General features: G+C 36.1%; 1 protein-coding gene across 1 annotated transcript in view; it reads right to left on the reverse strand.

Annotated features, from left to right (window-relative positions):
- Fbxl17 (F-box and leucine rich repeat protein 17) overlaps positions 1–12,423 on the reverse strand; it is a 460,085-nt gene that overhangs the window by 329,853 nt on the left and 117,809 nt on the right. Inside the window, exon 5 of the mRNA XM_042691962.1 lies at positions 4,580–4,687. Within this exon, the coding sequence (XP_042547896.1) occupies positions 4,580–4,687 (108 nt within the window). The remainder of the gene's footprint in view (positions 1–4,579; positions 4,688–12,423) is intronic.

A 12,423-nucleotide genomic window follows, 5' to 3' on the forward strand; every position in this document is an offset into this window, starting at 1 on the left:
ACAATGGCCTCACTTCTAGTGGAGACATGTTGAAATTGTTTTATTCTTCATTAAGTATTTTGTAGAATTCTCTACTAAAGCCATCTGGGCTTGGGGCAATATGGGTGAGAAGGTTTTTAACTACAGACAACATTTAAGAGAATTAGAGAAATTTAGGTCATCTATGTCTACTTCCTTTTTTTCTTTTTCTTTTCTTTTTCAGAAATAAGCATCTTACTATATTGCTCAGACTGGTCCCAAACTCCTGAGCCCAAGTAATGCTCCTATCTCAGACATGCCACTCAGACAAATAGCTACTTCCTCTTGAGCAACATTTGGGATTTTGTGTCTTTCAAATATATTTTTTTCACTTCATCCAAATAGTCTTATTTAAATGCTTAAAGATGTTCCTAATATTGCTCTGGCTGTCCTATTAATATCTGAAAAATTGTCATTTTTATCATCCTTCTGAGTCAGGGTACTGGAAATTTCATTTTCTCTACCTGTTTTAATCAGTCTGACTACAGATTTATCAATTTTATCTCTCTTGTCAAAGAACCAGGTTTTTGTTTCATTAATTCTCCTTTGATTTCTCCTTTGATTTTTAATATTTCCTTCTTTCTGCTTCTTAGTATTTCAATTTGGTCTTTTTTCAAGCTTCATAAAATAGAAGCTGAGGTCATCAATTTGAGATGTTTTTTCCTCATACATATATTTTGTTCTATTAAATCTGCCTAAGTAGCAATTTATTTAGCACTCAACCTGATGCACTGTATTTTCATTTCCATTCATTTCAAACATTGTCTAATTTCTCTTTTATTTCTTCCTTACAGTAGGCTATTTAGAATTGGGTGCATGAGGAAAGTCTGTCCTCCCACCAGATCTCTGTGTTCTCTATGTAGTCCTCTCCATTCCAATACAATGTCCTCTGCAATTTGGCTGCTTTAGTCTTCTTGGTCCTTAGGTTCTGTCTTGTCATCTCAAATAATTCACTGAATTTTGCCTCAGTTACATCGCCTGTTACAATCTGGTTATTCTTTCAGTACAGGAATCTGATATGACCACAGAATTCCTCATTTGTTTTCATATCTCAGGGATCATTATTCTTGGTTGTGTGATATCCAGTATCTTAAAAACCTGTTCGCTACATTTTGTCCATTTTGGGAGTTGTTTAAGTGAAGAGAATAAATCTGGACTCTGTTGTTACAGCTTGGTTGAAATAGTCTACTTTTATTTTGCATGTATCATTATAAGCCCATGGTTTTGAGAGAATTATTCTTCAATCTCTTGCAGCCAATTTTTCGTTAGGATCCTTAAAGATCCGAACTGAAGCCAGTGGAAGTCATTTCATTTAGCTTTTGAGTCCTTGACTTGTTCCCTCTAGTCTCTTTAGCAGCAAATGGTATTTAGGAACAAAAGTTTGAACATTAGAGGTTATCTGTATATTTCCACTTGCTGAATTTGTTTTGAAAAGTAGGAGCAAGGGTGAGGGATTTTACATTTATAAGCAGATAGAATGCAGTAGAAATATTCACCAGTGTTGAAAAAGAATCAGTTCTGGTATATATCAGTCATTTTACACTATTAACTAGTAAAGAGAAATTTTAAAAATGCTTATTCAAAATATGGAGTCCTAAGTTTCTAAAAGCAGTCTGGTAATCTGACTTTATGTTTTAACTTGCATTCATCTTGTCATGGCAATTTCTAGGCTCCCAGCTACATAGTCACAGATATTCAGAAAGATTCCCTACCCTAACACTGTTTGATATTAGCAAAATGTACCTAATACTGGGTGTGAGTCAACAAATGTATCAAATGAAAATATAGTATGTTCTGAAAAAGCCAAGTTAAATCAAAAGTACACTGTATCCTAATATTAATTTTGTCCATCTATTCACAATCTTATGTCATTTGGCCCTTGGTTTTAGAAAATAAGAAGATATAAGACAAAGTTTTCCATTCAAATTTAATAAAGATGTTTTACATTGCTTAGTTCAGTGAGAGCTCTTATAGTCCCTTCAAGGCCAATGATTCCTCAATCCATAGAATCAAAATCATATTAATTGAAGTAAGCCAGGCCCAAAGAAACATAGGTCCCATGGTTTCCCATATTTGCAATAACTAATATATGTCTAGGACAAGCAGAAAAGTTCAAAAGCTATGTACATATGACCATATAAGATGATGCTAAGCGAAATGATCCCCAAGATAAGGACACAGAAGTTTTATCTTTGTTGCTGTTGCTTTTAATGTACTTATAGTAAACCGTGTAAATTTTTTTTGTTTTTTTTATATGTTCCTCCCCCATGGTACACAACCCCTGTTTTCACTGTATTTGATTCCAGTGCCCTGCATTTTGTATATACATTTTTCTAATTTCAGAAGGGGATAGGAAATAACAAAATGCTGAAATAAGGATACAGGTTGACCATTGTAACAATGAGATGTATAAGACACCATGTTGAAAATGAACTTTACACCTTTGGGGTGGGGGAGGGAGTAGGATGGAGAAGTTGGGAAGGTGTAGAGGGAAGGGATGGTAGAGGAAAAACAAAGGAGCAGGTAACAATGATCGATAGGAAGTGTACTCATTACTCATGTAACTGTAATCCCTTTGTACAGTATCTTTACAATAAAAATATATATTAAAAAAGAAACTCTTTAAATAATTTAATATATATATATATATATTGGTTCATAGATGGGGGAACTAATGGCATGACTACCTTATGGCACTTACTTCTCTTTGCAAAATCATAGAAAGCCGGAGTTAGTGAAATCATGTGTTAGAAAAATTTTTTAAATCATGTAACAAGTAAACATATTTAGTGTAATTGTTCTCCATATTCTGTACATCAAATGTCCCTAATCACATATTTAAAATTATAAACTATGAATATAACATTATAATAAACTTAGTAGACACATAATCATTAAAAACTTTTAAAATGCAAATATTTTAAATCAAAGTGTTTTAGTTTGTTTGTGTCGCTCGTGGGGCTTGAACGCTTATATGCTTTCCCTGTGCTCTTCAGCTCAAGGTGAGTGCTCTACTGCTTGAGCCACAGCACCATTCCATTTTGCTAGTGGTTTATTGGAGATAAAGAGTCTCACTTTCCTGCCCGGGCTGGCTTTGAACCGATGTCCTCAAATATCAGCCTCCTGAGTAGCTAGGATTACAGACGTGAGCCACTAGCTCCCGGCTTAGTACTTTAATCTTATTAAAATCCAAGTTCTACTCTCAGCTTTCAAGAAACAATTTAAATAATTAAAATAAGTTTAGCAAAATGTACGCATACTTAGGAATTTCACCTTGCCTTTATTTGAATCCAGGAAACAAATAAGCACTATTATACCACAAATAAGTTTTTTCATCCAAAGCAAAGACTTTGTTGAAGGAATATATGTTCCTCACAAACTTCGTGTATTAGCTTTCCCTAAAAGTCCAGTAGATTCTAACTGTTAAAAGGCCAACCACAATGCTTGCTTATAAACTTCAGAATAACCTATCCAGCAAATTGAATTTTCCAATCTAGACATTTGTAGTAACTACTACTTTGTCACAGAGAATAATTCCAACTTTTAACTACCACTGTATCATAATTTTTGTTCATGAAAACACTGATCTGTTTTATCTTTAATGAGTATAATTTTGAGTGATCTTAAAAATCTCACGGAGTCATTGCAACACTTATAGCACAATCTGTTCATGAAACAAGCATACTCTACACTATAAATAGTATCATAGTACTAGAAAAATACTCATCTACCAAGATGTTAAGGCCACAGATATGAAAATGAATTTTAAAAAATTATGATTAAAATGTTCTGAGAGAGCAATAAACAGAATAACAAAATGCAATGAAATCTGATCAGTCATTTAAGACAAAGTAAACCACAGCCTTCTTTCAGAAATACTAGACTAGATTAGTGACTTGACTTTTTAAGACTCAAGATTTGCACTGATTTTCTAGCAATGTAGATAGTGTGGAGTCTAATAATAAATTTACTTTGCACTTATTCTGGCCTTAATATAGAATCCAACATCTGACATATATTCTCAATACCCTGAGAAGGCATGGCACTGCATTCTATTTCAGAAAAGAAGTTTAGTATTATGTTTTTAAACTGGCTTTAATTTTTCAAACACCAGCACACCATTCCATAATGATCTTATAATTCCTTGCACAAGAGCATTTAACAATTATAGAAATCTGGGCATAGTAAGCACATGCATGTAACCCCACAAATCAGGAAGCTGAAATCATTTGAATCCACATGTTCAAGACCATCCTGAGCAATATTACAAGAACCAGTCTTTTTTTTTTAAGGGGCTGGGAATGTGGCCTACTGGTATAGTGCTTGCCTAGCATGCATGAAGACCTGGGTTTGATTCCTCAGTACCAGATAAACAGAATAAGCAAGAAGTAGCACTGTGGCTCAAGTGGTAGAGTGCTAACCTTGAACTAAAGAAACTCAGGAACAGTTCCCTGAGTTTAAGTCCCAGGACTGGCAAAAAAAATAAAAAAGGAATAACACTATAGTCCATCACCCAAATGATATTCAAAAATACTAAGATGTAGCTGGCCATGGTACATACCTTGGTTAGGTGAATGACTCCTTTAGAGGTGACTGAACAACCCATGAAGCCAACATACTGAAGTTCAGGACAATGCTCAGCAAATGCTTTTACTGACTGATCTGTCACCTAAGGAAGAGACATAAAGAAAGTTATTCAGGGTGGCAGTACAGTAGACTCCATTACCTGGTTCCTATACATCATCTGTTTTACCTTGCATCATCACTATTTTTCTTTCCGATGGATCATTTAAATGAGCATCTCCTATGTTGGAAAAAAATCCTCTCTTAACTCCACACCCACTTGTATCTTTATCCCATGTTTTCATACTTCTTCATAAAAAAAAAACTCAGTCATTATATTGGCACTACTAGCTACTTCCACTTCTTCCCCTGCTGTGTCCCTTATTGCCCCCATTCCTCTCCCTTCTTTCTCTCTTCATTTTTTTATATTCATATTTTACAAACAATGAAATTCACCCTCTCTAGGAGGCAGTTAAGTACCTTGTAATATACTCAAAGAGTTATACAGTAGCACCAATACCTAATATACCTAATTCTAGAGTATGTTTGTCACTCCAGAAAGAAAACTTATGCTATTAACACTCATTCCTCTTGGTACTATTCTGTCTCTATGAATTTACCTTTTCTGGACACTATTATAAATGAGATCATACAATTTGTGACCTGTGTGTCTGCTTTCTGTTACTTAGCATGGTTTCAAGGCTCATCCATGATGTAGCATGAGTCAGTACTTTGTTGTTTCCATTGCTAAATAATATAAGTATACCACATCGTTATGGGATGAAGTGTGTACTCACCAAGTTTATTTTGAGAGACTAATCATTGGTACCTCTAAGTTTAACATTACTTGGATATAAGGCTGTTACAGAGGTAAATTAGTACTATAAAATCATATTATATTAGGCTGGTTCCCCCCCAACCCAACCAATCTAGTAAAAAGGGAGACTAGAACACAGATACACAGGTGGTATACCAAATGAAGACTAGAAGTATGCTATTACAATCAAGGAATGACAGATTGTTAAAAAAAAAAAAAAAAAAAAAGTGCTCCCCTTGATGTGTCTAGGCAGCTCAGTCTTAACATTTCCAAAGAAGTCTTTATAGTCAAGAAAGATTGGGGCTGGGAAGGTAGCTCAGTGGTAGAGCGTTTGCCTTGCATGCATGAGGGCCTGAGCTCGATTCCTCAGCACCACATAAGCAAAAAAGTCCGAAGTGGTACTGTGGCTCAAGTGGTAGAGCTGAAGAGCTGAGGGACAGGCCTAGAGTTCAGATCCCACAACCAACAACAACAACAAAGACTGCTTTTCCTCAGGGTTCCAAGTTTTAATGAGTAGCATAACTAGTCATCAGCAATTCAGGTGAAAACTTTTTAAATTCAGAATTCTATCGAGTAGACTTTAAGATGCTATGTCTTACAAACACGTCCTAACTGCAGCTACTTCTCACCCCTTCACCACTGCCACTTTATTCCACTCTTAATATCCTCATTGTATTTGACCAAATTTGTACAGTTGTACATTTATCACCACACTCCAGCTTTCAAATACTTTTATTGCACTATTTTTAAATTCCCTTTATCCTTTCTGCAAATAAGTAGTCACCTTGCACCCTACACCTAGGAGGCTACTGATCTATTTTCTATCTCCATATTTTTGCCTTTTGTGAGATTTCATATGAATAAAATTCTGTAACAAGCAATCTTGTGTTGTTCTTTTCACTAATAAGATTTTGCTGCTCATCACTGCGTGTGTGTGTGTGTGTGTGTGTGTGTGTGTGTGTGTGTGTGTGTGTGTGTGTGTGTATTGCTATGTAGAATCCTGCTGTATGGACATACTGCATTTTGTTTACTGACCAACAGAAAAATGTTTGCATTATTTCTAGCTTAGGTATTAACAAATGCTGCTGCTTGATCATTCCATACAAATCTTTCTATGGAATTAAGTTCTTTTAAGTAAATACCTAGGAGTGGAGTTGATAACTGATAACATATGTTGTATATGTATAAAATTGTATGATGTGTAATTTTAAAAATCAAACATACATGTGTTTGATGTTACATACATTTATGTTTAATGTTAATTTTATGAGCACAAATTACCTGTGCAAAGGGTCTTCATTGTGATATTTACTACATGCATACAATGGGCTTTAATCAAGATCACCCAGTCTATATTATGCTTTCTTAACCCATCTCTCTCCTCCCCAATATGTTTGATTTTTTATCCTTTTTAAAAACTTAGGCTTACATTGTAAAAGCTACTGTATATATTTTGGATATAAATCTTTTGTCAAATATGTTTTGTCTTTTCCTTTCCCTAGCGCTAATATTTAGATATGTGATGTACTTGGAGTTAATCTTTGTGTATGATATGAAGTAATGACATTCTTTTTTTGGGGGGGGTAGTTCTGGGGCTTGAGAGCCTGAGGACTGTCCCTGAGCTTCTTTTACTCAAAGCTAGCACTCTACCACTTGAGCCACAGTACCACAGATGGCTTGTTCTGCTTATGTGGTACTAAGGAATCAAACCCAGGGCTTTATGCATGCTAGGTAAGCACTCTACCACTAAGCCACATTTCCAGCCCTGATATTCACTTTTTTTGCACATTTATTTCCAATCATCTCAGAAACTTTAGTTGAAAAAACTATATACCAAAGAGAAATAAGGTTCAAGCCTGAAATACCCTGGCTTGAAGAATTACACTGGCCAATTGGGAAAGTTTATCTGAAAATTAGGGAAGAAGGAAAGATTGCAAATCAGATTTTAATTTTTAGTCAAAGCCCTGATGAAAAAAAGGGGGTGGGAGGAAGAAACGTTAAAAAGCCAAAGCAAAGAAGAATCCGCTCCTTAAACTGGTATTTCATATTTACTTGAAAAGAATGTACTGAAAAGAATTCTGGTGACAAGAATATTGTGCCTTCAGAGTCAAGAGGATTATGAAAAGCCGGAGCAAATAGAAACACACAAAAAGATCCCAGGAGAACTTCATTTTGGGAATCATAAGGAAGTCTTCTCCAGCTACTAAACCCAAAGCCAATGAAAAGCACAAGGTGCAAAACAGTAGGAAAGGAAGACATTGTTACTCACAAGTTCTGAAGAGTTGTACTCCATCAGTTATCTTTTAGGGTAGGTGGTTTCTTGTGAGATCAAAGGTAGGGACAAGGAAAAAAAAAAAACCTTCCACAAGACAGATATAAGAGGCTGAAAACATCTCAAGTAGATGTAATAGATGTAATAGCCACGCTGGTAGAAGTGGTATCAAATGACAAAAAAAAAAATTATGAAGACAAAGCAGTACAAGGTCAATACTTTGGTTTTCAGAGTTAAATTTAATATATGTGATTTTGGATTGTGATCATTTGTACAAACGTAAGTTTATAAGATATAATCAGATACAGTTAAGATTTGATTGAGATTTGGTAGTCACAGACAAGGAGTCAGACAAAAGCATAAACAAAACAGATGCAATTTCTAAGTCCTTAACATGTACTAAAATAAACCTAAGGAGGAAAAAACTAGGAAAGGTAAGAGAAGGATTTTTCTAATTTGGGTTTAATATGTATATTTTTTAGATACAGATTGCACATCAAGAACTTGTAATATGGGCTGGGAAGGTGGCTCAGTGGTAGAGCGCTTGCCTTGCATGCATGAAGCCCTGGGTTCGTTTCCTTAGCACCACATAAGCAAAAAGAAAAAAAGCCGGAAGTGGTGAGTGTGGCTCAAGTGGTAGAGTGCTAGCCTTGAGCTGAAGAGCTGAGGGACAGCGCCCAGGCCCAGAGATCAGGCCCCACGACCGGACCCAAAAAAAAAAAAAAAAAAAAGAACTTGTAATATATGTCTTTCTCATTCTAACTTATTTCACCTAATACTGTGTGAGCTATAATCACATCCATTTTCCTACAAATGATGTAATTTCACTATTCATAGTCCATTGAGTACATATAGTACATTTCCTTTATCCATTCATTTGCTGATAGGCATAGAATGATTCCTTGGCTATTGTAAATGGTGCTACAATAAATATGAGTGTTCATGTATCTTTTTGAATGCTGACTTACATCTTCAGGTATATGATAAGGAGTGATGTAGCAGGAACATTTACAGTTCAACTTTTAGTGTTTGAAGGACCCTCCACACTAATTTCCATAGTGGCTTCACAGACGCACCAAAAGTACAGAAAGGTTCCTTTTGCCCACATCTTTTCCAGCATTTGTTGTTGCTTTCTTGCTTACAGTCTGACTGACATGAAGCAAAACATTTCTATTATGAGTAACAATGTTGAAATTTTCATTTATTTATTTGCCATTTGTGCTACTTTTTTTGAGAACTGTCTGTTCAACTTATTTGCCAATCTATTAATTAGACTATTTGTTCCTCTGGTATTTAGTATTTTGAGAGTCTTACATATTTTGAGTAGTAATACTTTGATGAGGCTACAAGGATTTTCTCCCATTTTGTAGACTGTATCTTTAGTCAAAGAAATCATTCCTTTTTTTGTGCAGATGCTTTTTAAATTGATGTAATCAATTTGTCGGTTCTTACTCTTATCTCCTGAGTTACTGGCATTCCTACTGAGAAAAATGTTGCCTACATCTATATCCTCAAGTGATTTTCTTGTTTCCTTGGAATACATTCTAAGTTTCAGAACTTATGGTAAAGTCTTTAATCCACTTTGAACTGCATTTTATACAGAGTGAAAGACAGAGGTGCAGTTTCAGTCTTCTAGAGATACATAGCCAGTTTTCCTGACATAATTTGTTGATGAGATTATCTTTTCTCCAGTGTAGCTTTTTGGCTCCTTTGTGGAATATCAAATTGTTATAGATGTGTAAGCTTACTTTTGAGTCTCCTATTTGGTGTTTGTATGTGTGTGTGTGTTTGTGTGTGTGTGTGTGTGTGTGTGTGTGTGTGTGTGTGTGTGTGTGTGTGTGTGTGTGTGTCAGAGAGTAGTAAGGTATTTTTGTCAAGTACTATACCACCTGCATTACACTTTTTGCTCAGGGCTGTTTTTGCAATTAAACATCTTTTATGTTTCCATATGTAATTTAAGATTGATTTTTTTTTATTTCTGCAAAGAATGTCTTTGGGATTTTGATAAGAATTGCATTGAAGCAATAGATTGCTTTTGGTAGTAACTAAACAATTTCACAATATTAATTTTGCTTATGTCTGAGCACAGGAGGTCCACCTTCTATTGTGTTCTTTCTTTCTCTGGTGTTTCATAGTTTCCATCATACAATCTTTCCCCTCTTTAGTTAAGTTTGGTGCTAGGTATTTTTTAGGCTATTAATATGGAATGTTTTAATGATTTCTTCCTTAGTCTGCCCATTATTAGTACACAGAAAAACCACTAAGTTGAATGCTACTTTTCTGAAAGTGTTTATCAGATAAGAGTTTTTTTGGTGGAATCTATACAATTCTTTAAATGCAAAAGCATACTATCTGAAAAGAGGTATTATCATCTGAAAATACAAGCAATCCATCTTCTCCCTTGCTTCATGTCACTACCTCCACTCCTTGCTCCTAAGATTTCCACATATATACCATTTACAACTCTCTACCAGTGTTTGGTAACAGGCCTCAAGAAGCAGAAGCTCCAAGAACATAAGTGAAGAAAGAACTGTTTTATGATATACCAATGGCTAGTTGGCTCAATACTGAAATTCTTAGTTTTTGTGCTGTCCTGGGGCTTGATCTCAGAGCTTGGGTACTGTCCTTGAATGTATTTGCTTAAGACTAGCACTCTAGGGCTGGGAAGGTGGCTCAGTGGTAGAGCACTTGCCTTGCATGCTCCAGGCCCTGGGTTCGATTCCTCAGCACCACATAAGCAAAAAGAAAAAAAAAGCCGGAAGTGGCGCTGTGACTCAAGTGGTAGTGCACTAGCCTTGAGCTGAAGAATCTGAGGGACAGCACCCAGGCCCAGAGTTCAGGCCCCATGGCCGGACCCAAAAAAAAAAAAAAAAAAAAGACGCACTCTACCACTTGAGCCATGGCTTCACTTCTGTCTTTTTGGTGGTTAATTAAAGAGTCTCATACACTTCCTTGCGCAGGCTGGCTACGAACCATGATCCTCAAATCTTAGCCTCCTCAAATCTTAGCCTCCTAAGTCACCACTGTAGATATGAACCACCAGTTCCTAGCAAAAAAATATTTTATTTTTTTTTGGTCGGTCGTGGGCCTGGGTGCTGTCCCTCAGCTCTTCAGCTCAAGGCGAGCGCTCTACCACTTGAGCCACAGCGCCACTTCCAGTTTTCTGGTGGTTTATTGGAGATAGGAGTCTCACGGTCTCTCCTGCCCTGGCTGGCTTTGAACAGCGATCCTCAGATCTCAGCCTCCTGGGTAGCTAGGATTACAGGCGTGAGCCACCAGCGCCCGGCTAAAAAAATATTTTAATGACAAGAAAAACTGAACTATTGGCCTCATTAACCCCAAAGATCCCAATGAAGTTGGGTAAAAATTGAATATATCATAAAGCTAAAGATAGTATTTTCAAAGAAAGCAACAATAAGACTTTGATTCTTGAACTGATATGTTTAGGAAGAACTGGAAAACTAGCGTGGGAGAATTAACCAACTTTCTAATCCTATTCAGGAAATTAGAACCCAGTCAAGTTTTTCCTTCCATTCCCAAGGAAGAACAGGAATCAGAAGTCTAATGAGGCTATTTTGAAGGGCATTTTTCAGAAGGCATGCCAATTTTAATTTTTTTCATCCTGTACAGTTTGAGTGGCCAGTGGGCCTGTGAGGTGCCCTCATCCTTTTTTGCAAAATAAAGTCAACATAAAACAATCTGCTTACTGCCAAGAAAATAAATCTGGTTTATCCATTTCTATGAATTCCCATTCACCACACTACAATACTCACCATACTACAATAGCCAAAGGATTCTAGGCAGGAGCCACCCTAGAATCTGTTCCTTCATGACAGGTGGTATCCAAAGATAGCAATGGTGAAAACTAAAAATTATGGCATGAAACATGAGATATTTTACCCCAAATGTGAATGAAAATTACCTCTACAAAAAAAACAAGGCACATTCAGAGTATGTCTAATGAAAGGCTTCTCAAGCCTGGTCAATCTCATAAATCCTTATAATTCAACAAAGATTTTTATGCTGGTGCTACACTAAATTGAGATACAGTCCCAACCTCCAAGAACAAAGACCACATTACACCCTAATGTAAACAGGCATGGCTTCTGAAACTACTAGTGACATTCTGAGAGGATTTTATTCACTAGATAGCACCAGTTCCCTTTCCAAAGACCCTACAACTAGATCTGAAACCAAGTTTGAAGAGATAATCAGATTATGAAGGATTGACAGCTAGATTGACTCTGACTTGATATTGCTGGAATTTATCTTATTAATATGAGAGATATGTGGGCTTAATGTATTAAAAGGTTCCCTTGAGTTCCAGCCATGACATGATAAACTCTTGCATTAAATACTGTAAGGGAATGGTAATATGGAGAAAAGCATACTTCAAAATTCAGCAGGTACACAAAAGACTTGCTAAAGGAACATTCTGGCCCCAGTGAGGCTAGCCAGAAAACTATGACCATCGCAAGTCCCATGCTTCCAGAATAAAGTATGATAACACAAAGGCCTGACCATATGCTAATGTGAGTAACCACCATTTCCAGCAACCTAAAAATGTTCAAGTACTGTGATAAAATAAATCCCAAATTTAAAATTTATTTTACAACCCAATAAATATAAAATACAACTACAAAACCATCTAAGAAGGACCTCAATCCAAGTTTTCTACTTGTTTATTCAACTCCTTAAAACCTACACTGAAATTCTTTTTCTTCTTCACCTTCTTTCAGTTTTTATCCACTTT

This window comes from Dipodomys spectabilis, unplaced genomic scaffold (genome assembly GCF_019054845.1).
Source record: "Dipodomys spectabilis isolate Male_0828 unplaced genomic scaffold, ASM1905484v1 ptg000147l, whole genome shotgun sequence".
Classification (NCBI taxonomy): Eukaryota; Metazoa; Chordata; class Mammalia; order Rodentia; family Heteromyidae; genus Dipodomys; species Dipodomys spectabilis.